Source organism: Diadema setosum, chromosome 16, assembly GCF_964275005.1.
Source record: "Diadema setosum chromosome 16, eeDiaSeto1, whole genome shotgun sequence".
In the NCBI taxonomy this organism is placed as follows: domain Eukaryota; kingdom Metazoa; phylum Echinodermata; class Echinoidea; order Diadematoida; family Diadematidae; genus Diadema; species Diadema setosum.
The window spans coordinates 1,462,132-1,488,436 of NC_092700.1; the positions used below are offsets into that span (position 1 = coordinate 1,462,132).

A 26,305-nucleotide genomic window follows, 5' to 3' on the forward strand; every position below is an offset into this window, starting at 1 on the left:
TTCAGATGGGCAAAGTTTAAAAGTAGAAACTAGTCCTTCGACTTCTGAGATTTTAATATCTAATTACCATTATTTTTATCTATTTTCTATGATTGCAATATTTTTTATCTTACTTTGCAGAAAATGATATCTAAAAGTTTACTGGTCTTCTCTGGACTCAACTTAAAACTGCTATATATATTCACTGTAACTTTCTACTGATAATGTATGGGAGAGCCAACTGAGATTTATATAGAGAGCAGCATGAATTCCATAAAGATGGAGCTTTTGAGATGTTGAATGTAATACAGTTCTTTTTCCATCACTCTAAGAATTAATAACAATCATATAACACATGGCTGGGCTGTCGTACTTGTAACAATCATTGTACACACCGAGATGTTATCCCTGAAAAAAAACAGCAATTTTCTAAAGGGATTGTATAATTTTGGTTGAGACCGAACTTCAGGTTTCTAGCTTTTTTTTGTGAGATAATGAGAAACCTTTTATGAAATATGAAAGAGCATGTAATTCCAAGAGGAATTCAGTGTTTATCAGATGAAAATTTGTTTTGAAATGGCCAAGATATCCAAAACAGGGCAATCTTAATAAAAGGTGAGATACACCTTTAATCAGGATCGCTTTGTTTTACTGTCGGTACTTTGTTTTGGATGTCTCAGCCATTCCAAAACCGGTTTTCATCAAATAAACTTTGCATTCCTCTTAGAATGGTATGCTCTGTATTGTTTCATAAGTGGTTTCTTGGTATCTCACAAAAAGTTAAAAGCCCACTTCTCAGCTCCACCATTACTATACCATCCCTTTAAGTTCCGCCCACAGATGGTTTATAAACTACACATCCATCAAACATCAAGAAACCTTGGGGAGGGGAAAGAGAACTACAGCATGCACAAACAAACACTCCATCACTAGAGGCAAAAAAATAAAAACAACTAAATCAATCTAACGAGAAGCATCTCATCACTTGACCCAATCACCATGGTAACACCACCTGTAGTGGAAACCTTCTCGTCTCCTAGTGTTGTTGAGAGCGCCAGGTTTAGTACCTCTCTGCATGCCAAATTAATTTTCCGTTCATGGGTTTGAGTGTGAAATTTGAGCACATTTGACTCATTGGTACAGAGGAGGGTTGAAAGAAGCCATTGCACACCAGTCCAGTCTCACACTGGTACACACTCAAAAAGTCTACTTCATTCAGCTAGCTATAACTTACAGCTGCCTATGACACTCAGTTGCTTGTGGATCTCAGCTGCACACTGCCTGGGAAAAACCACAGCTATAACGAGCCGAGTAGCTGGTTTGAGTGAAAAGAACACAGCCACCTCTGGCCCAGGAAGAGAAGCACAATGAGAGGAAGCAGATAATATCCTCAAAGAGCTTACATCTCTCATCAGCTTACATCTCCCATCAGCTTAGGTCTCTCATCAGCTTATGTCTCCGATCAGCTTACATCTCATATCACTGCAGCAGTGTTTATTTTCAAGTCAAGCCTCAAGAAACCAATCACATGGGATAGACCTTTCACCTCAGGAGACTGCACACAGTTTTCATTTCAATATTGATGTCAACTCGTTTACTAACAGACCAAGAGAACCTGTCATCACTCACAAAAACTGAAGGTCGGAGGATCTACAAATACAGAACTTCCTGACCCGATTGCTGTCACTTCCATTCATACGCTTAGTAGAGACAGAATAAATGCATTTTTCGATGAAACAAAACACAAACGTAATAGCCGTAACATAATATTTCTAACCTATTTATATCCAGTATATAACTGTGACACAATCCTGAGCACACTGTGTCATATTTTCTTGTACAATGCATGGCTTGTCCTGCACTTAATACTATATACGCTGAATATTTCGCGAGGTTTTCATTTTCGCGAATTTCGCGAGTCAGGTGCTATTCGTGAAATTAAAGACACACGAAAATATTGCCTCTGATCCCGATGTGGATGTGACGTACGCATGTACATTTCTCTGTTCAGTATGGGACTCCGTGATTGCGAATTTAACCACTCGCAAAATCGTTGGGAATTCCAAATTCGCGAAAATTTAGACTCGCAAAATATATGGCATATACAGTATATTGTATGGCAATTCTGGTTTACTACTTCATGAATTTTCTACAAATATTTCACACAATTCAAAACTTTCTTGAATAGTTTCCCGCTACAATGCGAGTGTATGTGACACAATTCTACAGTTTTGATGAGGAAATTAAGAAAAAAGTATCTCAAAATGAATAATTGTTATGATTGTGATAGGCACAGTAGGAGCCGACAGTCGAGTGTGATGAAGCTCTCCTCTCCAGGGAGGAGTGCGTTGCTAGGAAACCTCCTCCTCCATTAAGCCTTGTCTCTCCCTCGATGGCACCCATCGCTTCAGCAGCATTTCCTGGACCCGGAAGTGTGGGATGCAGGCAGGGGACTCCAGATCTCGCTTGCTAAGGGAGCTTGGCTTGATGACGAAGCAGAACATCAGCTCCTAGGGACACAAAGAGAACACAAGATTTACAATCTGACTTTTCCCTCAACAGCCGGGGCAGGGTCTACAGCCCCGTACATTATTTTTACAGGACAACTTTCAACCCAAAAAAGATCTCACGTTGAAATCTCAGTAGCGAGTTGGTGATAGAAGCAGAGTAAACTCAGTATTTTATATCAAGGCGCCATAAAATTTGTTAAGAATCTTGCGTAAGTGTGTGTGTGTGTGTGTGTGTGTGTGCATATGTATGAGTGCTCATGATCCCCCTTATTTTTGCTTATCTGCAGCTCTGATGACTGATGAATCAAGATACATGTAATTCACACCTTGCAGCTGTATAGAAGAGAAACAATTTGATATGTCTCTAATGCAGGCATACATAGCAAAGGAGCTATAGGCATTCCATGACAGTATGCAGTCTTCTTTTCATTTTCTCTCACACATAGTAATTACATCACACACAATAACACACAGACACAAAATCAGGCCTCTGCAGTTTCATACCTATATTTCTTTCTAACATCACATGTGGGTCTAACACATGATATGAATCAGTTTTACTATGAAAACAAGACATGTCACCTTAGAGGCATTTTCAATGACACGGTCCATTCCAATGAGGGATGTCCAGTTCATCTTGGTTATACCGCCCTGTTCAACATCCTCTTCATTCACCATAGTGACGTAGGCACAGTAGCTGGCATGGTAGAATGGCGGACCTTTCTTGTAGATGACTGGAGAGGGATGACAGAGACCATACATGAAAGTCCTCAAGAAACATTCTTACAGAGATGAGGATCAAGATTTTGTACTATCATCACGGCAAAATGAATTTGTACCATTAATTCCATTTTTTCTTTTATTCTTGAATTTGGTTTCATGATCTTTACAGCTGTTACCCTTAAAGGAAACCAAAACCCAAATACGTATGTGGATTGAGTGAAAATAGCAGTCTTGGTAGACAAAATTGGTGAAAGTTTTAAACCTCATGAAGTAAACCTAGGCAAAGCACTACGGAAATCCTCTGAACCTATTTTCTTCTATTGCAATGACAAAATATGGATTGGACAGACAGACCAGATAGACAAACAGGAATCTAAATGAAGTCATCATATTAAAGTCTTTCTAATTCTATATAAATCTCAGAATGGCCAAAGTCACTCATACGTAGCTATGAATGACTTTCAAAGAGAAGTGAAATTCATTACATGGAATGTCTTATAAGTGTGTCTCATGAGCGAAACGTTTCTCATAAGACTTCCATGAAATGGACCACAGGAATCTATATGCCACTGGCATCCATTGGGAAGGAAGTTGAATGCTCAAAATAACTACTAATAACTTAATCCTTAATAATAGTTGGCAGCTTTGAAAAAAAGAAGAAAAGAATAGAGAACAGTGAGAAAAACTGACAGAGACAAGATCTGAATTCTGCTTCTAGCCACTTACTGAAATCAGCTCCAAACTTGAGTCCTGTCTTAGGAACCCAGCCCTTGCTGCGGAAGTAGTGGTAGACGACGTAGTTTGGGACAAAGCTGGGTTGGAGTCGGCTAAACATTCTCCACATTTCACTCAGATCCAGTTGTTTCTATGGCAACCAGAAAATTTCCAATAACAGGTCATTAAACTTTATATGAATCTTGTTGAATGTGAAACCATAATGTACTGATTATTAACTAATATGACTAAGTCTCTTCTTGATATACTCACTGTATACCTCCAAATGTGGCATTGATGCCCATGAACAGAAGTCATGAAGAGCACACAAACAACAACAAAAGACAATCTTCCTGACCACAAACAAAGAAGTTTGAAGTCACAATGAAATTGTCAACAACTCCTCCACAAGGTAATATCTAAATTCTGTGATTGCTGTCAACGACCATTTGTACCTACGGCGTACAGGTCTCTCAAATTTGACTGCAATCATTACCCCGACAACAGCTTTGGAGGCACTGCAATCATTACCCTGACAACAGCTCTGAAGGCATTGCAATCATTACCCTGACAACAGCTCTGGAGGCACTGCAATCATTACCCTGACAACAGCTCTGGAGGCACTGCAATCATTACCCTGACAACAGCTTTGGAGGCACTGCAATCATTACCCTGACAACAGCTTTGAAGGCATTGCAATCATTACCCTGACAACAGCTTTGGAGGCACTGCAATCATTGCCCTGACACAAGCTTTGGAGGCACTGCAATCATTACCCTGACAACAGCTTTGGAGGCACTGCAATCATTACCCTGACAACAGCTCTGGAGGCACTGCTATTGTGTCTGCCTCAAAAAGTTAACCCGTTGAGGACGGACTGATTTTGCTAGAACACTCATTTTCCATACACACCTGCCCGAGTATACTCGGGACTTGTGATCAATGGGTTAAGCTGCACCTAGACTGCAGTACACCTTAATGGATTTCAGGCAAGCAATCAGTATCCCCCCCCCCCCAATGATTGACAGTACCTACAGACTTTCTGTAGTAACCCCTCCTACTGATTTTGAAATATCTCTCTACTAGTGAATAGTCAAAAAGACACTTTCGAAACGCAATTCCACCTCGTAAGGTTACTTTCATGAATAGAGTAGAGTGAAATCAGACAGGGGCAGAAAATTGGATCTAAACTAAGAAAACTGAGGACTTTCAAACTTTACTCTTTCAAAAGTAGTAATATTACATATACTATCAAAGTATCTGATGATGTCAGCCCCTGACGAGCTCTCCAAGGGTTTGTATAAACGAGTATTATAATCATGCTTTAAATTGATAATTCAGCTATTAGTATAATCTCCTTACCACATTACTCATCATTGTTAAGTTATCACAGGACCACAATATTGTCTGATGAGAAGGATACAACTCATTCATTTTGGGGGTATTTTTTTTATCAAAAAAAAAAAAATAAATAAATGAAGGAAGATCTAAAATCCATGTGTAGATCAATGGTAGATATGTGAGGTGATTGCATCATAGTAACAAATTTTGTTACAATCGTCATCAAATTAATCTGTTGTTACAAATGTTTAGTAGATCGCTTTCCCACATAGTGAGGGAGAAAAACCCAACATATAGCAGGCATCATCATTTTTTTCTCTGCAACTTTTCTGCCATGCCCCCAAATTGACAGGTGAATTGATGAAGACGAGACATCCATCTTACCTTGTTTGAATCCTCTAGGCTCAAACAACCAAGGCCATAGGAGAGAAAAAATGCCTGCAAGGAAACAAAGAGAGAAGAGAACTCAAATTACAACATGGAAATAGACATCTTTAGCTATCAACAAAGAGTGCTTTGTGTGGATTTTGTTCACTCTAATACCCAGACTAGTAGTCAAGAATGAAACATGTTGAAAAAAGTCTTAGATAGTCACTGATAGGAGATTCTGCTTCTTTGTTTCTTCTCACACTACTCAATGAGAGACAGATTTGTGAATAGTTTCAGTGAAAGACGGATTCAAAGCTCCAGTAATGCCTTGAGGGTATTAAACTCCTCACAGAGACAAGAACAATGTTATTAGAGGAAGACATAAACTCAGTACTAGTTCAAGAGAGAATCAGCCTTCTGATTCATATACTCAGATGAATACTGATTCACTCAATGAAATCAAGATGAAAACTGTGCCACAATCTGACAACCTCTTCAATTTCTATTAAATAGAGAGAAAAATTTCCAGGTCTGTGTATCACTACCTACAGCAAGATGTCTCTCTGTCATTTTTGTCTGTAGAGACAAAAAAATAAAAATAAAAATAAAAATAAAAGAATAGGAGATACATACATGAACTAAATTTTTCTTCCAGTGTGTATCATCCATAGAAGAGCACACATTATATGAGACACATCAAAGAGGAGAATAACTACATTACTACAGTGTACAATGTTTGCTTGTTTTTTTCTTTTCTTTTCTCTCTCAAGCTGGAAATAAGTGTATTGTTGATTTTTTTTTTTGTATTCCATTGCATTGGTTCACAATGTATATGGGGATTATCATTCTGTGAAACATGTACATTTTGTTCAAAATACATGAGTTCCATTAAAAAATGCAGAAATAAAGTCAAACTGGTGCAAGCACTTGCTTGCTCTGACTACAGATGAAAAATACAGGACGGAAAGAAGACTTCTTGCCCAGCCCTAGAAATGTGTCTACAAAGGGATTGACATTTTGTCTTCATCAGCCTTTTTCCTGTGTTGTGTTTTTTATCCAACAGTATGGATATCACATAATGTCATTCATACATCTAGATCTATCACATTTGCAATATCTTAATCTTTAAATACAATGTGCAAGTGAAGTTCACTAAAACCAGCAGGGCTGCAAAACTATTGGTTCAGCTTCAGAAAACTCTGAATGGGCCTGTGGCCACTAAATACTGTTAAAAATCTATCATGGAATACAAAAACTGTGAAAATCTATCATGGAATACAAAAACTGTGAAAATCTATCATGGAATACAAAAACTGTGAAAATCTATCATGGAATACAAAATTTGTGGTCTCTATGCACACAGTTTTAAACATGGCTTCTTCTTCTTTTTTTTTCCAGGAAGGATTTTCGATGACCACATACGGCAGGTGGCTGCTATAGACATCTGGCCGCTACAGCAATTTGACTGTACAGTATCTTCAATATAAAGCTTCTGTGGTGCTTACCTCTTCATAGCTCAGCTGCAGGTACTCATAGATGGGATAAGGATCCTTGTGTCTCACTGGTACTTTGGTATCCCTTGTCTATTGACATAAAGATTGATTCAAAGCATTAAATACTGGCATCTTCTACAGTGCACTCCTGTTATAACGAACATGGTTTTAACAAAATTCCGGTTACAATGAAGTAAAAATTCAGGCCACAATTGTATTATCCACTCTATGTACAGTATTTCTATTGTTTATTTGTTTGGTTATAACAAAATTGTCAATCAATTGCAATGAAATTTCAAGATAACGAAATTTCAATATGACAAAATTTTAATATAACAAAAGAAAACTGCCGGTCCTGAGGACTCCATTATAACGAGAGTCCAATGTACTGTCATGGATTCAGTTTCATGTACCAGCAGTGCACAGCCCACAAACTTGTGACACAACATCACAACATGCTTTACCTGTATTACATCATCTCTATCACCAAATTATGCTGCCAAAAATTTTCAGATGTCACATTCACATTTGTGGGTGATATATATATTTTTTTCAATATTTGTGAAACTCCTCACACCCCTAATGATTTAATAATTATCATTAAAACAAAATAAATTCTACAGTGTACAGAGATTTCTGTATAAACATATTTCTACAAAAGCTACAAAATACTTATCTCAAATTATAGCCGCTAGTTCTTTATATTCATGGCATGATTACTACCAATGCTGAAAGTACAAATGATTAAAATGATGTAATGACAACAATATAAAGTATTACTACTCCTAACAGTCATAATATCAATAATGAAAGGCGTCACCATGATGATAAAATCAAGTCTCTGTACATGCTTAATATTGGAAAAATACATCCAAATTTAACACTCTGGAAAAAAAAAAAAGCTTTCTATTGTAAATTTCTTGAATAAGAGTTTCAGTGAGTGAATTCAGCTTGTTTATTCAATGCAGTGAGATGCATTTATCTCATCCAGATTGTTCCATCCAATTTCCCCACCTAAAGATGCCAAGATTTTAAAGATTCAGTGTGGGTGGGGAAAAAGAAAAAAGGAATAAACTTTGAAGCCATCTTCATTAAAGATAAGAGCCTGGACAGATTAACATGGGAAAATAAGAAAGCTGATCCAATCATTACCCTCTTACGAATCGTCCGTCCTTTCAGACTCAAGAGGTTATTGCTCTCTGTTTGGCTGGTTGTAGCATCATCGAATTCAACCGGCGTTGGCACGGCAACGTAACCAGCACCCATGTTGGCATGGTTACTGCCACCATCACCATTGTGGGAGAGCTCTAATTCTGTGAAAAGGTAGAAAGGGATCTTAACATTGATTGAATAAATCTTCATCAGAATGATGGAACACTAGGGTGAAAAAAAAAGAAGAAGATAAATCAATGCAAAATCTGGCAATGACAGTAAAATGTGCATGACACATGTGCATTGTACTGTACATTGTGTATGTCGAAGAAAATAATACAACAGGATCCTCCACAACTATAACTTTGAAAATAATCAAAATACAATTTCAGGGTATGTAACTATACCCACATCTTACAGAAAACCCCATCTGACTTGCTTTGAGATAGTAGTCAAAGAAAAATAAGGATCTTTGTACAGCATACCTCTCAGGAATCCCTTCCCTCCAAGTTCTGTCTATTGTGTTCACACATTAATGGGCAGTTCAAAAAACACTGAAGTGCTAAACTTGGAAGAAACAGACCGATGACATGCTTTACAGAGATAAATATTTCTCCCAGATCAGTCAATCAAATTGAATGAAGTTTTCAGCAAAATACAGGTAAGATGTTCTGGACCCTGAAATACAATGTTGTAGCACTCAGACAATTTAATCAGGGCTCCACACTAACTTTTATTTTTGGTGGCCCAAAGGCAAACATCCGACCTTTTTTGGTGGCCCGATCAGGCCACCAAATTCTTTATTTCTGAAATTTTGGTGGCCCGACGTGTGTTTTTGGTGGCCCCGGGCCACCGTTAGTGTCGAGTCCTGGTTTAATCATATAGAAAGTTATCAATGCGGAAATCTGATTGTAATTTTTTGGGGGGACAGACTGTACATTGAAAAGAGTAACGGCATTCAGTCTTCTACAGGGACAATATCACACATCTACAGTCCACATACATCAAATTAAGATAGTACTCTTGATTATGATTTATAATTTCTACTGAATTTTGATAGGACAATGCCCATCACACATGTAGTTTTGCCCATGATTATGCCCATCACACATGTATGTAGTTTCACACGTGTAGCGTCAATTGAGATGTTCTTTGAAATGAATCCATCATGTAGGATGTATTGCTAACATTCCTTTCTGCCTGTAATACATTGTATATGAACATAGTTGTAAGTTTTCACTTCTTATAAAGAAATCAAAACATCAAGTTTGATGGGTGACATTGTCTGTACTCATAGCACATCTCAGTAACTCTATAAATGTACGTTCTTGCACAAATTAGGTATAAAACTTTTGTGCACAAGTTGATGATAACTATATTCTTGCTACTGGTTAGGACATTATTTTGTATCATAAACTGTATGTTAATAGCAAGTGAAATCCAAACAAACAGTGTTTTCTCTTTATGTTTGCTAGAAATAAAGTGAAAAACAAAATTGAACTTTACATCAAGATAAAGTGCCCTGAGAGAGAGAGAGAGAGAGGCCAAGGCCAAGGCCAGTCAGTACATTAATAGATAGACTGTATAGATTGCATAATTTACTTGTAAGTGTATTTCTGTGTGTACATGTACACATGCTTAGTTTCCACCAAGAAAATTAGAAGATCATGCCATATTTCCCAGAGGCTGTTATCCCAATCCCGCAAAGTGCTTATTTATAGAGGTCTCCTTCCCTGTATAGTTTGCTTTTCTCTAAACTGTATACCTTAGGACATACACTAACACAAAACACACACACACACAAAAAAAAAATGTATGTTTGTGTATGTACAATATGTACATTCGGTACATCTTTGAAGTACACATTAATTACATTTGAAACAAACTCCCAACTTTTATCAAGTCTGCAAGTTCAGAAAACACTTTGAAGAAAATGTTGAAAACTTTGATATTTTTTCTTAATTGTAATGATTTGATATATTTTGCATATTTTTGTGCATCTTTTGAAGTGCTGCAATACAGTTGAACTATACAGATCAGATCTAAATGCCTTATAATGATAACTATGATACTACGTACAACGTTTTGATGTGAAAATTGCTGATTTGTCATAATGACTTCATTTGTTTCTTGCAAAGAAATAAAACAGACTGAAACTAAACTAAACATTGTACATTGAGCTACAAAAAAAGCTAAACAGAGCTCTGTCTGAGGTTTCTAGCAAGTGACTACATGAAGCAAGTTATAACATACTTTGAAATAAAACTCAAATCAGAAAAAAGCTCCCAAACACAAAATCACACATAGACAATGTACAGTCTACAATGTAGTGCCGGTGAAGCATCTTTCATATTAAAATTACACTGCACTTTGGTGAAAAATATTCGTCATTTACATTGTACTATATGTAAAATCTTACTAGTGGACTAATTCTCTTTATAGTTTCTGCTGAAGCATATCACACAATATACAACTGTACTTTAAGATTTTTATATCTAATCCTATCCTATAAAAACATATGCAGCTTAACCTACATGTAAAACTTGTCACAGGTTTGAAACTGACTTGGTACAAGTGTGCAAATGCCAGCTCAACAATGGAAATATCCTGAAAGTCAACTACTAGTGGGAGACCAACCAAACTGAATGAGCTTTTCTCTAGACATTTACAATGGGTTATTGTCGGCCAGAATCAACTCGTGATCGATAATACAATGTACTCGGCAGGAAAATCCACTCTGGGTCTTAATCAACTGAGAACCAAGGCTTAGATTAATGGACAGCCATGGGATTCAAGAGGAGGCAAGACAGAGTAGACAACTGCCAAGAAAGAAGAAACATGTGATGGTACTCAGGACTCAGACGGTGTTCAATTTCCTGCCTTCAAGTACAGTGTAGCAGCCAATTCAGCAGTACAGGGTATCTACACTGTATAGGACTGCCAAGGCACACATGATGTCTGGGTGTATCGTGCATTAAAGGCATGATTTACCATTTGTAGATGAAACAAAAACCCAGCTTTAGTGCTTCAAAATAGTTCTGTAATGTGAGTTAGGGATAGAAACAACCATTGTAAATTTTTTAATCAGGAAAATCAAATTGTTCAATGCAAAATGTGAACAATACATGTAGTTTCTAGACTAAATTGTCTACAGTTACGGCTTATTGAAAAAAAACAGTGATATCTCCCTACATTTTAGGCTTTATTGCAAAATATTAATATGATAGGATGTTTTGTGATATGACTGACCTACACATACAAACGTTGTGTATGCATCAAATGTGATAACTCGAACATTTTTAAAATCACTGCTCCCAAAGGTAAACTGTACCTTTAATGTGCATGGTTTGCCATTCTGTATTCACTGACATGCTTTGTTTTTAACCAATATTTTCAGGTCTTGAGATTTGTTTCTTGTTTATTTGTTGTTGGTGTGTGTGGTTTCGTTGTTGTTGTTGTTGTTGTTGTTGTTTTATTTTTGCTTTTGTTTTTGTTTTTGTTTATCTTTTTTTTTGGGGGGGGGGGGCAAATGGTAGTAACCTAGATACAAATTATTGTAGCATGGTATGACTGCAGTGAGTACAACGTACATGAAGGGTTCAGAGAGTAAAAACATGATTACACTTGTACAATGTCTCCATCAAACACACCAAGAATGGGTCCCTACAAAGATCTGAGCAGAAATCAAGTAGTGAATGTTAGTTGTAATTGCTAGGGCATCCTGTGATGATAAAACAAGGTTGAAATAGAAATAACAACAACTACAATTAAAATAATAACAATAGTGATTAATGATATATGGAATGATATATGGAAATAATCTGACATCTTTTAGAGTCAGACTCCAAAATTTATATTTCATCATGTTACATTTGTATAAAACCCCAATGAATTCCAATTCTAGCATATTTTAGGTTTGGTCTTTGGTTTTCTCCATTTTAGTGCAGACACTTGTCAGAGAAGCCCTGGCTATTATGAGTCCACTTTCCTTTTAAGAGGCTTCTGGATTTTGTGTGTGTGTGTGTGTGTGTGTGTGTGTGTGTGTGTGCACAAAGTGGTAATATCTGATCTCCAAACTGCAGTCAGCAAAGTGTTGAATCCCAAGGCAATCAAAATGGTGCAGAACAACTGTCCACACATCACTCCCACAGTCAACAAAAATGATACGAACAATGGTCTAGAAAGCAGAGCCACTCAGCCTGATGCAAACAGGTGAATTTAGCCAATCATTCAACAGCAGTTCGAACAGACTATGTAATTGGTTGGGGCCTACTACAGTGTGAAATACATGTACTATAACATGACTGGCCAGACTCTAGAATTTGCATGTTGTATCATGAGTAGAGTAAGGAAACGCCGTGGCACGGTGGTCAGGGCACTGGATTCCAACAAGAGGTTTGGGATTCAAATCCAGCCAAGCACAAATATCATAAATGGAATATTAAAAGGGAAACTGACCAGAAATAAATGATGACTGAGAAAAGACCTATGATCACTGCGTGAAACGGGTGAACACGAGACCGAGTGGCGCAGCCACACGGCCTTTTCAAACCATTTTTTTCTCCACCGCCTCGCGATGTACACAAGTATGAATTAACTCCATGTATTCGTGAGTCAAACTGCAGTTGGTATGCTAATGTAACAGTCAATGCTGGCAATGCAGGCAGCTTTAGCAGGCAAGATGGATATGTATATGGATGAGCAAGCCGCTGACATGAATACTTAATGCATATTTATTAGCTGCGACGTCATTGCAAGCAATGCGGTCACTGATTAGCCGCTATCTTTTTAGTAGCAGAATCAGTGAGAAACAATGTTCAAGAGAAGAAATTCATGCCAGGTTTCAAAAGGTCTCCTGGCTGCACCACTTGGTCTTGCATTCACTTTGTTTCCTTGCAGTTAATATCTTTTCCAAGCCTCAACTAGGAGGCTTGTCATAAGGCTAGGGTGTGAGCAGACTGACAGAATTACATCTAGTGGTTAAAGGGATGGTACAGTATTGGTGGAGATGAGAATTGGGCTTTTAACTTTTTGCGAGATACCAAGAAAACACTTATGATATAGTACACAGGATACTGTACCATTTGAAGAGGAATTCAAAGTTTATTTGATGAAAATCAGGTTTGGCAGGACTGAAACATCCAAAAACAAAGTAAAACAAAGCGATCGTAATAAAATGTGGGTCCCACAATTTATTAGAATCGCTCTTTTTTTGATATCTCAGCCATTTCAAAAGCAATTTTCGTCAAATAAACGTTGAATTCCTCATAGAATTACATGCTCTTTCATATTTCATAAGATGTTTTTCATTATCTTACCAAAAAATGTTAGAAACCTGAAATTAGGTCTCAACCAAAACTGTACGATCCCTTTAAGCCCTTATGAAAGTTGTCTAGATATTTGTGTAATCTTAGATACTCCATGACTGTCCATGTATCATTCTACATGAAGACCACCACCACACTCTTTTTAGGTGACTAATAGCAAAGAAAGGCAGAGTCCCAATACTGGGCCTCTCATACAATACACAGACTGTCAATAGAGGACTTCAAGAAATTTGGCCCAAGCCCCACAGAATGACATGATTGGACTGGTCATCTGGCAATTCATCTTATTCTTCAACCTCCACCTGTTTTAACCCTATTCTAACTGGGCTATTTGAGACCAAGTTTTTACTTGGGGGGGGGGGGGGGGGGAGGGAGGGGGTGTCAATTTGACCCCCCCCCCCCCCCCACTTCAGATCTCGGCCGCCGATCGCGCAATCGCCGCAAAATTTTGCCTGAACATAGAGCCGGATGTCAACTACAAGATTACATGGTCATACAACAGAAAAATATTGATTTCATATTTGTTAATGAATTAATTATACACATGCAAATTAATGCATGAAATCATATTTTCACCTATAACTCCATCAAAAAGACTGAAGGATTATTAAATTTTTGTGTCAGAGTTCCTCAAGACACATCAAACAATTTTCTTGTAAAAAAATAGTGCAATCAAAGTCATTTTTTATTGTTTTAATTTCTTATGTATTTTGTTGTTTTTTCGATCTTTTGTTTTCTACTGTTTTTTTGCCAAAATTTGTTGGAGGCACTTTTTCAAGCTTATCTATATTAGAATTGATTTATTTCAATGGTTAAAAGTTGAAATAATCTAATTTACAGTTTGCATTGGATTTGCAAACGAAATCATGAATTCGAGCAGTTTTCGGGTTGACATGCATATGCAAAACATTGCATAACTTCAGAACGGTGTACCCGGACGTCGCAAATTTGGTCTCAAAATATGCGGGAGACTTCAATGAAAAAAGTCATGAAACGACGCGGCAAAATCTTTGCGCGTTGCGGAATCGTGGCGCGAAACATCGAGGGGGGGGGGGGTCAATTTGACCAGTTAGAATAGGGTTAAAGGTCCTGTTTACCTTTGGGAACACTTAAACAGTGATTTAAAAAATTTTCATCATATTACATCCTACCATATAAAATTTTTGCAATTAAGCCTAAAATATAAGGAGATATCACTATTTTTCTCATTAAACCATAACTGTAGACAGTTTTATAGTCTGGAAACAATTTTTATTAAAACTATTGTTCACATTTTCTATATCTAACAATACTTAAACATTGATTATACTTGTTCAAATTTTTACATCATGGTTGTTTCTATCCCTAAATCACATTTCAGAACTATTTTGAAGCACTAATGCTGTTTTCTTTTTTCTTTTTTTTCATCTGCAAATGGTAAATTATGCCTTTAAGCTCTTGGTAGGCCACCACTCTATCATAAATGCTAACTTGCCAGGCCTAAGGCGTTGTCTTATTGACGTCTTGTTCATAACTAGTCAAAAAGGTAAAACTTCACATTTATAATTTGTGGTACATGAATATGAATACAATGTCTGCTGTTTTATTTTGAAAATTGATGGGATTGTTAATGTTCTGGACCCCCCCCCCCCAACACACTGTAAACACATACACACTCACTCCCACACCAACTCCAGAGGACCTTGTAAAAAGATGACACTCCTCTAGTAATAGAGACAAGGGGGCCTCTCAAATAATCATAACAATAATAAATCATATCTATATAGACCTATAGTGCATATCATTCTCTCTATGCAAATTGAATGCAAGAAAAATAGAGAAACAGCTGAAAGTAGACATCAGAGACTGAGAAATGGAGACGAGACAAGATGAAAAGTGACAAAACTTCTGACAAATACTGCAGAGCCCAATCCATCGTCAAGTTGTAGAAATACTGGTGGTAAGTTTTTCAAGACTCTCAAAATTACATGTATCTACTGTAACAACCTACACTGTGTATACTGGTGGTAAGTTTTCAATACTCTCAAAATTACATGTTTCTAATGTAACAGCCTACTTGAGATGCCCAGGTACATTTAGTTTGTTCTATATCTTTGTGGCGGCCGGTTGGAAAGATACAGCATTGCACTTTGATCATTCATGCTCACTAAATTTATGTAATATTGAAATATCAAAATGATGGATCATAAAGACTTTGAGTGTGTGTGAGTCTGGCATACTATAAGTGTTTTGCCAGTGATTACTCTCCCTTTTTGCCCTGCAAATATTCCTCAGCAAACAAAGACTGACAGTCTTGCTTTTTGTTGACCTATCCCATACTAGCATCCTTGTGTATAACATGGGAAACAAGGTCTAAATGGATCATACAGAATCACACTGGAAAGTTCCTGTAAAATCAGAAATGTTAGTGTGCATGAAACTTTTGAGAGGAGCTAAGACTCCTATTGAGTAAAATGCACGCAAATGGTCTTGTCTACACAATGCATTGAATACCAGTACAGTGCACTCCCGTTACAACTAACACGGTTATAACGAAATTTCGTTATAACGAAGTAAATCTTCTGGTCCCAAAATTATCACCATTAAAGTCTATGGTACAAAATTCGCTTATAACGAACACGGTTATAGCGAAATTTCCGTTATAACGAAGTCTTTTCCCAGCGCCACAGACAAAGAGAAATAAAAGAAATGTGCTTCGTTATAACGAAATGGGAATTGCTTTCGAAAATACGTAGCGGAACAAGCATTTATAGCGTCTCTGCATGGGTGAACGCTTCACACGTACACCACCACCTTGTGTCACGCACAGTTTCTGATGGGAACTTGCGTTTATTATTGTAATACATATATCCCATCACATTTCACATAGCTTTCCAGTGTATGACAAGTATTCAGCAAGCATAATATGATATATATACGTGGTTCCTTGTGTTCATTATATATTGTATTTGTTCGGTTATAACGAAATTTCGTTATAACGAAAGAAAACTGCCGGTCCCGAGCATTTCGTTATAACGGGAGTGCACTGTAAAATGTTTTACACCAACATGGTTGGCAATTTAAAAAAAATCATTGAAAAAAAAAAAGGCCATCGACTCCAATACACGAAAGTTTCATGCCGCAAATGCTTCTGGTTTTACAATAAATGGAAAAGAACGATGAAAGTAGTTTAGTATACTAACCTTTGTCTGGACCGGGTTTCCTAGCAGAGAACTGTCTATCTGTAGGAATCATGTGTGATGTACCTTCTGTTTCAACATCAGCCCAATCTCTCTCAGTGCCTCCCTCCACTCCTTCCATGGTCATCTCATCTTCTCCTCTCTTTTCTGGCTCCGTGTCACATGTTGGGCTCACAAATGCCGATGAGCTGATATTTTCAGCATCAAGGTTCTGTGATTTCATTCTAGTGTTCTCTCTCCTGCTATTGTTCTGTTCGTCCCCAGCCACACTCCTTTCCGACAACTGCTCCTCCTCTTCCTCCTCATCTTCTTCCTCTATGGGGTGAGGTGAATGGTTTCCAAGGTTCCCGGATTGAGTAGGATCTATATCATCCTGGACTTTCTCACTATCAGCTGACCTTTCATACGATGAGCAGCTCAGCTGCTTGGATGGATCCTGAAGGCTTCCTTCAGATGCTGAGCCATCTTTTGATTGGTCCTGTCCTCTACGTAAACCTGCATCCTTCTCACTCGTGTCCCAATCTCTAGGATCACTGATCCATTCGTCTGTCCAGAAATTGCGGGCCTGCAGGTCAGACTCCCGGACTTGAGACGTGCTCTGTCTCGGACACTGCTCGGTGCCTTCCAAACGGCCCATCGCTGCCTGAGAGGTAGACCACTCGCTGCTCTGCTCACTACGAGATGCCACTTCCCACTGCATGTCCTCCTTACTGCTCTCCATGGGAACAGGAGTGATGCTGCTCTCTCCTCCCACCAGACCATCACTATCCTTCTCTACCAGACTTTTGCCAGATGGTGATTCTGACCCCCACTGGGCACGACCTTCGCAAACATCAGTCTGGATACCAGAGTCCATTCCAGTCAGTAGAGTGTCTGTGGGTCTCTGGATGCTACTGTCCTGGATAGAGACAGATGTGGTGTCCCTTCTCCTCGCATCTTTGTTTTCTTTGGAATCTGGATGAGCTCCAACATCCAACCAGTCTTCCTGATTAGTTTCCCATCTATCCATGCCCTGTCTCACTGAAGGGTCCTTCCCTCCACCTTGCAGTAATACACTCATCCATGACATTTCTCTTGGCACATCAGTGAGGCTGATTGATGTATCCTTGGCAACAGCATCCACAGGTCTTCTTGATGAGTCAACAACACTTTGTGGGGCAGATTTCTCTGCAGGGAACGGTTCGGAATGGAAGACAAATTCACCAACTTCATTTCCATCTTGCAATTTTGAAGATCCAGCAGCATTAACATCAGACTCGCCCCACTTAAGTGCTTGTCCTGTCCAATCTGGCACATCACCTCCTGAATTCCTCATCGAGTGTCCTCTGGAGGTGTCTCCATGGCAACTAAAACTTTCTCCAACATCACCACGTGACACACTACTTGAGCCATCCCCTCGGAAACTTTCCTGGTCCGGTCTGATTAAAGGGTGACTCTCAAGTTGGGACAGCGAGCTATTATCCGCCTGACCACTCTCAGCTTCCTTGTGGTCAAGCTCGTTGAGTGACCACCACTGATTTCTGTTCTCTACTCTCTCCAATTTCCTCTCCGTCAAGATACCGGCTCGGTAGTTGCGCTCTGACACCGTGGCTCGTTTGACTCGCTTTGGCGGTATGGAAGGCACCTTGTAAATGCGTGTGGGTGAACTCTGACCAGAGGGCACTTCTCTGTCGCTGGGGTGTTCAGATGCTCTTCTCTGCTGCAATGAAACCTGTTTGGCCCATGATAGGTGCCTCTCATACCTACACAGATGTAGACAAAGAGATGAATGGGAAGGAGGAAGTTAGACTACATCTAGGGATGATGTGGTTGCGACTGAACAAGACATTGCAGGTATCTGTTTTTGAAGTAGGTATTTCATAACATGAAGCACTTTATATATCAAAATTACTCTAACAAAATTCATTGCTATTAATCAATTATTATTATATTTGTTCATTTTATCTTTTAATTTGTCTGTTACTTAGTCCTTTGTCATACTTTTGTAAATGACAGGTTCAAATGGGGAGCTGCATTACATGTACATACGGCATATGAACAAGCGAATCTACAGAAAGTTGGTTTGTGTTGGATCAGAGCAGATCTTCCTTTTCTTTCTTATCAATGCAATATTTCAACTTCATGACTCATTGTGGTAAATGTTCAGCATAATAAACTGTGGTAAATGTCATTCCTGTTTAAAGAATGTTCTCCACATCAGCATGATTCCATGAAACTTATGAAACTCTATCGCTGATTGTATGCATCATTGACAGTGCCTGCAGTTTAAAAAAAAAAAATGTGACAGATAGTCACTGGAAGAAAAAGACAACCGATCTCTGTTTTTAAGTTGTTTAATGATATACATCAGTTTGGCTCTGTGATTTGTTGGATTGTTTTTGACAATACAAGATGATGGTATGTTGTACTGTGACAAAGAATAGGTCAATTAGTTTGAAAAAAAAGGACTACTAAATAACAAATGATAAGAACTGCAACATGAAAATAACTGTGTCCTGAAAACAAGTGAGCACTAAAATGCAATAAGCTGCTAACTTTAGGTAAAGTTTTTATAAAACCTTTCCCACTTTCTCTGAATGAATTTAGTCTTCTATCAACTGCTTGAATATCGCATGGCATTGCATTCAACAGTATGAAGGTCTCATCCTTTCTGTTCATCAATGAATGCTAGAAGGTTGTTATCTATTTTTGCACGTATGTCAAACAATTTTGCTGGTTGAAGTGCAATGCCTCCCAACATCATTTATGAAATCTTACAGTAATACACACCTTAGTTTTAAGAAGGAAATGACAATTTAACTCCATGTTACTCAACAATACAGTCCCCTTTCATACTAACAACTGGAATTTTTTTGAGTAAATTTGCTAGAAATCTATAATCCCCCCTCCATCATTCATAAAGAAGTTTCCAGTTTTATCATTGTGGGGAAGGGTCTGAATTACCAACCTTTCCTACAAGCCAGCTTAAATTGAAGAGCTAGAAAGCTGATGCCCAGCATGGAGACCTTTTGAGATTTGTGTAATGATTAATATTCATAAATTATAGAAAGCCTAACCTGTTCACCGTTCCTCGTAAATGATTCATTTTGATAGTTACTTTGACCAGTGAAACTGCTCGATTCACCCATCAGCTGATATGTACATCTAAGTTTGTATGGTAATGGTGTGAGGGAGCAAAACTTGATAGACATGTTTGAAATCCCCCCTAAAGAGCTCTAGCTAAAGTCAGCCCTGGGTCAGCAACCGACACGAGTGATACCGTGAATTTGTGTTATTACCAATGTTCTGGTTTCTTTAAAATGGATATGTGCAATGTGATGTGTGTAGGGTGAGTGCAGGTAATACATTTTGTATGTTTACTACTTTGCTACAATGTTGCTATTTTATGCTCTAAGCAAGGTCCCCCTTATCCACTTTTGATTAAAATAATGCACACAAAGGCTTCTGTATCTTTGACAATGTTACAGCATTCTGCATTTCTGGCATGTATGTAGGTCAAAGGTCATCAGTGTGTCTAGACTGCCAGATTGTAAGAGGCACTGACTTGAAGATGCCAATCCTTAGCCTGATTCCCAGACTCTGGGTTAATTTTCTGCCTACGTATGTCTCCACACAGTACACTCCAATGTGTGCTGAGTAGAAAGAGTGTTGCCTTTGTGTTGTATTCAACTGTCATCAAATTTTTCAACCCTGAGAATAAATTCCTTTTAATACGACTGTCAGGATTAATTTCAGGGTGGCAATGTGGCTAAGTCAATAGCACAGCACTGCACACTGGCACTGGTCTGACGGTCCAGAACAAGTAAAAGTCACTGTCGGACCAATAACTTTTTCAGGAATAAACCAGTAAAAGATGGAAAAACTGGGTACCTACTGGTCTCACAAAACGGGTTAGTGTGCAGCCCTGAATGGCACATGTGATGTACTGTATCTGCCTGGTAATCTACAGACTCAGGCTCGATCTCCACTGAGCCTTTTTGAGCAACGTTGTGTCTAGTCATGCCATCCCTGCTAGTTGGAGGCAAAAACATTCTGTACTTCGAATACAACATTAAAGGGATGTTACAATACTGGTGTAGATGAGAATTGGGCTTTTAACTTTTTGTGAGATACCAAGAAAACACTTATGATATAGTACAGAGCATACCATTTTAAGAGGAATTCAAAATTTATTTGATGAAAATCAGGTTTGAACTGACTGAAACATCCAAAATCAAAGTAAAAGAAAGCAATCGTAATAAAGTGTGGGTCCTACACTTAATTAGAATCGCTCTTTTTTGGATATCTCAGCCATTTCACAACCAATTTTCATCAAATTAACGTTGAATTCTTCATAGAATTACATGCTCTTTCATATTTCATAAGAGGTTAATCATTTATCTCACCAGAAAATGATAGAAACTTGAAATTAGGTCTCAACCAAAACTATACGATCCCTTTAACCCGTTGAGGACGAGTCTCCAGTATACTCAGGCAGGTGTCTTTGGGAAATGACGCTGAATCAAAATCAGTCCATCCCCATGGGTTAAATGGCGGTCCCTTGTGTGAGAGAATCATGACTTGTGCACATAATAGATCCCACTTCATTCCTTCATCACAAAGAGCAGGGTGCATGCTAACCTGGTGAAATGATCCTCTCACACGTCTACACCTGAAAACAAGCCAATGATGCTGACCCCTCAGGGTTCATCCCAGGTGATTAGTAGGTCTAGAGTGTCTACTAGTCACCAAATGGTATTAAAGGGGACCTCCGGATGATTTTCAGATTTTTACACTTGAACAACTATAAATTACTTAACCCGTTGAGGACGAGTCCCGAGTATACTCGGGCAAGTGTCTATGGGAAATGTGTGTTGTAGCAAAATCAAACCGTCCTCAACGGGTTAAACTGAGTACAGAGTTTCAGAAATTATAGTGATTGGGATGAGGAATGAGAATGTTTTCAAAATCTATAACGAATTGCAATGAACAAGGATGGTGACATGGCAGCCTCGCCATAAGAATGTGTAGGTTGGGGCTCAAGGAAGCAGAACAAAAGAAGAAGGCATGCATAAAATTTTCACAGGTGAACTTGTTGAGCAAGCGGTATTGTAATGGAATTACACTGCTACATTTCTGAAATATATGAGGCTCTGATGTCATCAACACTGTTCAGTGTAATTTGTTTAAGATTTTCAATATATTGGTTTCTCTGCTCAAGGACCACAATAAATTCCACGAATCTATACATGGAGCGGTCGATTTATGTACTACATGATGTGAAATTATGAAAATCGTCCGGAATGCCCCTTTAACAAGGCACATTGTGCCATACAAAGAAGAAGTGCTTCAAAATTACATACCTGCCTTGGAAAAAGACTAAACCTGGATTAGCATCCATTGTGTGAAATCAACATTTGACCTTCTAAATGAAAGGAGCCTGATTACATCTACTGTCTCTCTGTGGCTGATTGACTACACAAAAAGCATACAATCCCAACAAGACCTACAAGACTTACTTGTGTTGGCGAACTTGCTGAAAACGCTGCTGCTGAAATCTTCTCTCCTTGGGTGGAACTGAGGCATCAACACAAAATAACAGTCAAGTGGTTTATGGTATTAACAAAACAAAAAAAAAAAAGGTCATTTCACAGAACCTCTGGTTACACTATGGCATGGGATGGCTTGTCTTGCTCAGATATTCAAGAATCTCCATAATGAATTATGTACAGTCTTATCACAGATGTCTCAGAGAATACTCACAGTCAAAGAATCTCAACTGAAATTTTGACCTTTCCTGATAAGTGAACGCTTCAATGCACACATTAGCTGACAGGTGCTATTCATGTTTTTTTTTTTTTTTTCAATACATGTATTGTACCACAATGGGCAGCAAATAAAAATCAATTCAGTCAGGCTACCCATATTTTTTCCACCCTACGGGTTCTTTGACAGGGTATGTTTGAAAGGAAAAATTCCTCCCAAGAATAATTGTACGATACTTGCTTCATTTGGTTAATGATGAGATTATAACTAACAACAATTCCTTTGTAAAGTTATCAATGAAAACTTATAGTATTGATTAAACATGAAAGCTCTTTTCTGGCTGGACCATTTTCATTTGAACCAACATCAAGATATTGTAAGTACTCAGCCAAAGTAAACAGAGAACATTTAATCTTATTTCTTGTAAATAAGGCCATACAAAACGAACTTGGAAAGGAAGTTGAGTCAACATTGGAATGGGTTGAAACAGACCGTAACGTTCCTTTATTTCATGTTAACACAACTTCATTACTACTGGTCTTCATATGATTTTTCAGTGGGATTGGCTAGGAATCAAACTTTAGCTTGAATATGAATGTACTATGTATATTATGACTATGTGTACATTGTTGGTGTCTTGTCTTTCTACAGACAGTGAGCACAATTATTGACAACAATCAGGGTGCAAAGTGTACTCTTCACATACTGAACTCTAGTTTTACTTTTTCCTTTGTCTATTCATTACACATATTGTCATCATGACAAATACAAAGTACAATGTAAGCATGGATGCTTCATAATTTGTTCCTATTTGTTGTCTTCCTAGAATCTGAAGATGGGATCACTATGACTCTGAAGCATATCATCCAACAATAAAATGAGTGACCTTATTTATGACTTTGCATGACATAATGGCTGGGATGCCTCAAAAAGGAATGGGGCATCCAAACAAGAGAATGGGTGCCCCAAACAAGGGAATCAAATGGCTGAACAAGGACATGGAATTTCCTTCACTTAATTCAAATCACAGGCAAATACAAACTTACGATTCTTGCGTTGCCCTCCTTGGAAAGATGAGGCAAAAAACTGATGTTCTGGTTTACTACGAGATAAGATCCCCTTTCCAAAGAACCCCTGGAAAACAAAGTCAAGCAAAATGAGTAATGACAAGCTGCTCAACACTATCTACACTGTAATAGTTTCTGGTTTTAAGGCATACATGTATCACATTGCAAAAGAGTTGATTCTAATTTGAGAGTCGGTCACAAAATATTTGAATTTTTAAGAAAGAGTAAAAAATTGTACCATAATCTCTTTTTTAGTGATGAAAACAAGCTAGTCAACGACATGACTACAGTCTGTCATTTTGTGAGTGTGTGGTTCTAAATGCATATTTCCCAGACAACAGGGCCCCGTCTTATAAAGCCTTCAAATCAATCACAAGTCCCCAAATCAATCGCAAGTTGCATTGCAGCACACAAAAAACTTGTGATTGATTTCTATCACAAGTCTTTATAAGACAGGCCACAGCTTTCAACAACAAAATTCCATTTGTTTAGACTAGTTTTGCACAATCTTAAAAGAACCTGCTATCAATTGTTATATTCTAAAGCACAATAAAACATCTTTAATAGAAGTCTAGTACAACTGAGAGTGAAAAATGAGGAAATATTAACTGAAGACAAAATCAATATAGAAGACTTCAGTGACAGTTTGCAGTGTGTTTAAGTCTCGATTGCTTTTCTGTCAGAGGTTAAAGTTTCAAGAGGTTCAGTGTGATTAAATGGTTCCATATACTTACATAAGGACATCAACACTTCTAAAAAAAAAAAGCTCTGAGAATTACCATCTTATGTAGGAAGAGTATATCCCCCTCTCTCTGAACTATGACAGCATCGTTGATGAGCCTGGCCTGGTAATAAAACCAGGATCCATTTGATGCCGGTTTGTGGGTGATGGTCTCAATGGGTACTGGGAAGGGAGCCTCGTCGGGCTGGTGGACCCGACGCTTCTTGTTTGGTTTGGTCAGGAGGCGACTGGTGCCTCGCACTGGGTTGACTAGCATTCTGCCCTCAGAGGCCACTGGCTTGCACTCATAGAAGTCATTACGGCATGCTCAAGCTGATTGAAACCAAATAAAATGACAACAAAAAATAGCATTGTAGAGTTACTTATAATAGACTACTGTGAAGTGTACATGGAGCATATACATACTGTACAGTGCACATTCATGATTTTACAGACCACTTTGAGGCAATCATGTTGATCAGTATCACCTAAACAGTTTGGACACTTCAAGGCAAGGGTTATGATGAGAGAGACACGTATGCACTGCTCATTAATGCTAATCACTATTTTCATCCCCAGATTCCTCCCTACTCCACAAAAGGACAACATTAGCACAATATTTTGCTTGATTGACGTTCAGTGCAATCTCTTGATGCAACTGTTCAGACAAAGGGCAGTGCACAGCTGGTTCCTAGCCTGCGCACAACCACCAAATGTGCACGTGAGATATTAAATAGCTAGTCTGTAGTCATATTATAACGGTACCTCCTACATACAAACTTGTACCTGTACATGTGCAGCATGTGCAACATGTGCAACATGTACTCGGCTTTGCCTCGTGCATGTTTCACAAAATTTGTAAATACCCTCGAGTGCGCTACGCCTCCACTAACGCACTCTATCCTGTAAATCATTTGTATATTATTATCATTGATACAGTACACATGTACATGTTATGTAGATCTTTAAAAGCAATTTAAGCATTAACGATACCCACACTGCTAAAATGCTAAAAGACAAGTTGTGCATGGACTACATTATATTGTATAACATCCTGAGATTCCTAAGTAAATTCCATGAGTCATTATTTTTGGTTTTTAGTTTACATAGATTGTAAATCATTGAAAAAAATGACCATTTTGTTAACAAAATTGTCATTCCGTAACGGAATGTTACATTTCGTAACGAAATGGTACTTTTATTGACAAAATGGTCATTTCGTGGACGAAATTAATACTGATTTCGTAACGAAATAGGCCATGCGACACTTGGCGCCCCATAAAAAACTAAAGTCTTTTTCCATGGGGTATGGTTTGAACCATGGTTTCAATTGAATGTACCACCTTCGTGAATTTGGGCCAGTGTCAGTAGCAGCACCATTTTTACATGCAACACTAACGCAACACTAAGAGCCAGCCCAGCCCCCCCCCCGTCCCTGTCAACAATGAGTGGGTGTTGTCACATCCCGTCTGGTCGGGCTACATCTTGACTTTAGTTTGGTCTTGGACAGTACTTGTAGCTACGCTACGGTGTTGCGGGATGTTGTACAGCACACAGCGATGTCCGACTCCTGTATGAGATTTTGATGAGATCCTGCTGAGGAATAAATCCTGAGTAAATCCTGTCATGACTCATATTTCAGTCGAGAACCCCGGGTCAAGAATGCATGAATACATTGGCATTGTCATTACCCAAGTTGCCAAGGAATGTCCAGTGTCACATGCACCCTTGTGCATGGGACCACACAAACAAATCCTATTCATCGCATACGTTTCCCACAGCTAGGTGAGATGAGGCGCTAGACGAGTGTTGTATTTCAACCATATGCAACACTAAGCAAATGCAAGAAACGCTAGTCATGAGTGGCTAATAAGGGAACTACAATATTTTTGCCATAAAATAATAAACACGATTCCATTGATGGATTTCAGCTGGAGCCAAACTTCTCATATATAAATTTTACTAACCCGTCCACTGTAGTAGCT

At 38.3% G+C, this 26,305-nt stretch overlaps 1 protein-coding gene across 1 annotated transcript; it reads right to left on the minus strand.

Annotated features, from left to right (window-relative positions):
• Positions 1-1,457: 1,457 nt before the first annotated feature.
• Positions 1,458-24,754, minus strand: LOC140240189 (uncharacterized). Its single transcript, XM_072319987.1, has 10 exons — positions 24,379-24,754; positions 23,579-23,666; positions 22,286-22,343; positions 16,791-18,529; positions 8,282-8,442; positions 7,142-7,219; positions 5,652-5,705; positions 3,939-4,077; positions 3,072-3,223; positions 1,458-2,489 (listed from the first exon to the last, which is right to left on the minus strand). The coding sequence occupies exons 1-10, from the start codon at positions 24,595-24,597 to the stop codon at positions 2,331-2,333; spliced, it is 2,847 nt and encodes a 948-aa protein (XP_072176088.1). The 5' UTR covers positions 24,598-24,754; the 3' UTR covers positions 1,458-2,330.
• Between the last annotated feature and the right edge of the window lie 1,551 nt (positions 24,755-26,305).

Excerpts from the sequence above, each read along its gene's own strand:
- LOC140240189 (XM_072319987.1), bottom strand. The coding sequence starts at position 24,597 with ATGCTAGTCAACCCAGTGCGAGGCACCAGTCGCCTCCTGACCAAACCA. Across the intron at positions 18,530-22,285 it reads CAGCAAGTTCGCCAACACAA|GTATGAGAGGCACCTATCAT; the intron begins GTAAGTCTTGTA and ends ACATCTGTGTAG. Across the intron at positions 5,706-7,141 it reads TGCAGCTGAGCTATGAAGAG|GCATTTTTTCTCTCCTATGG; the intron begins GTAAGCACCACA and ends GTTTCCTTGCAG.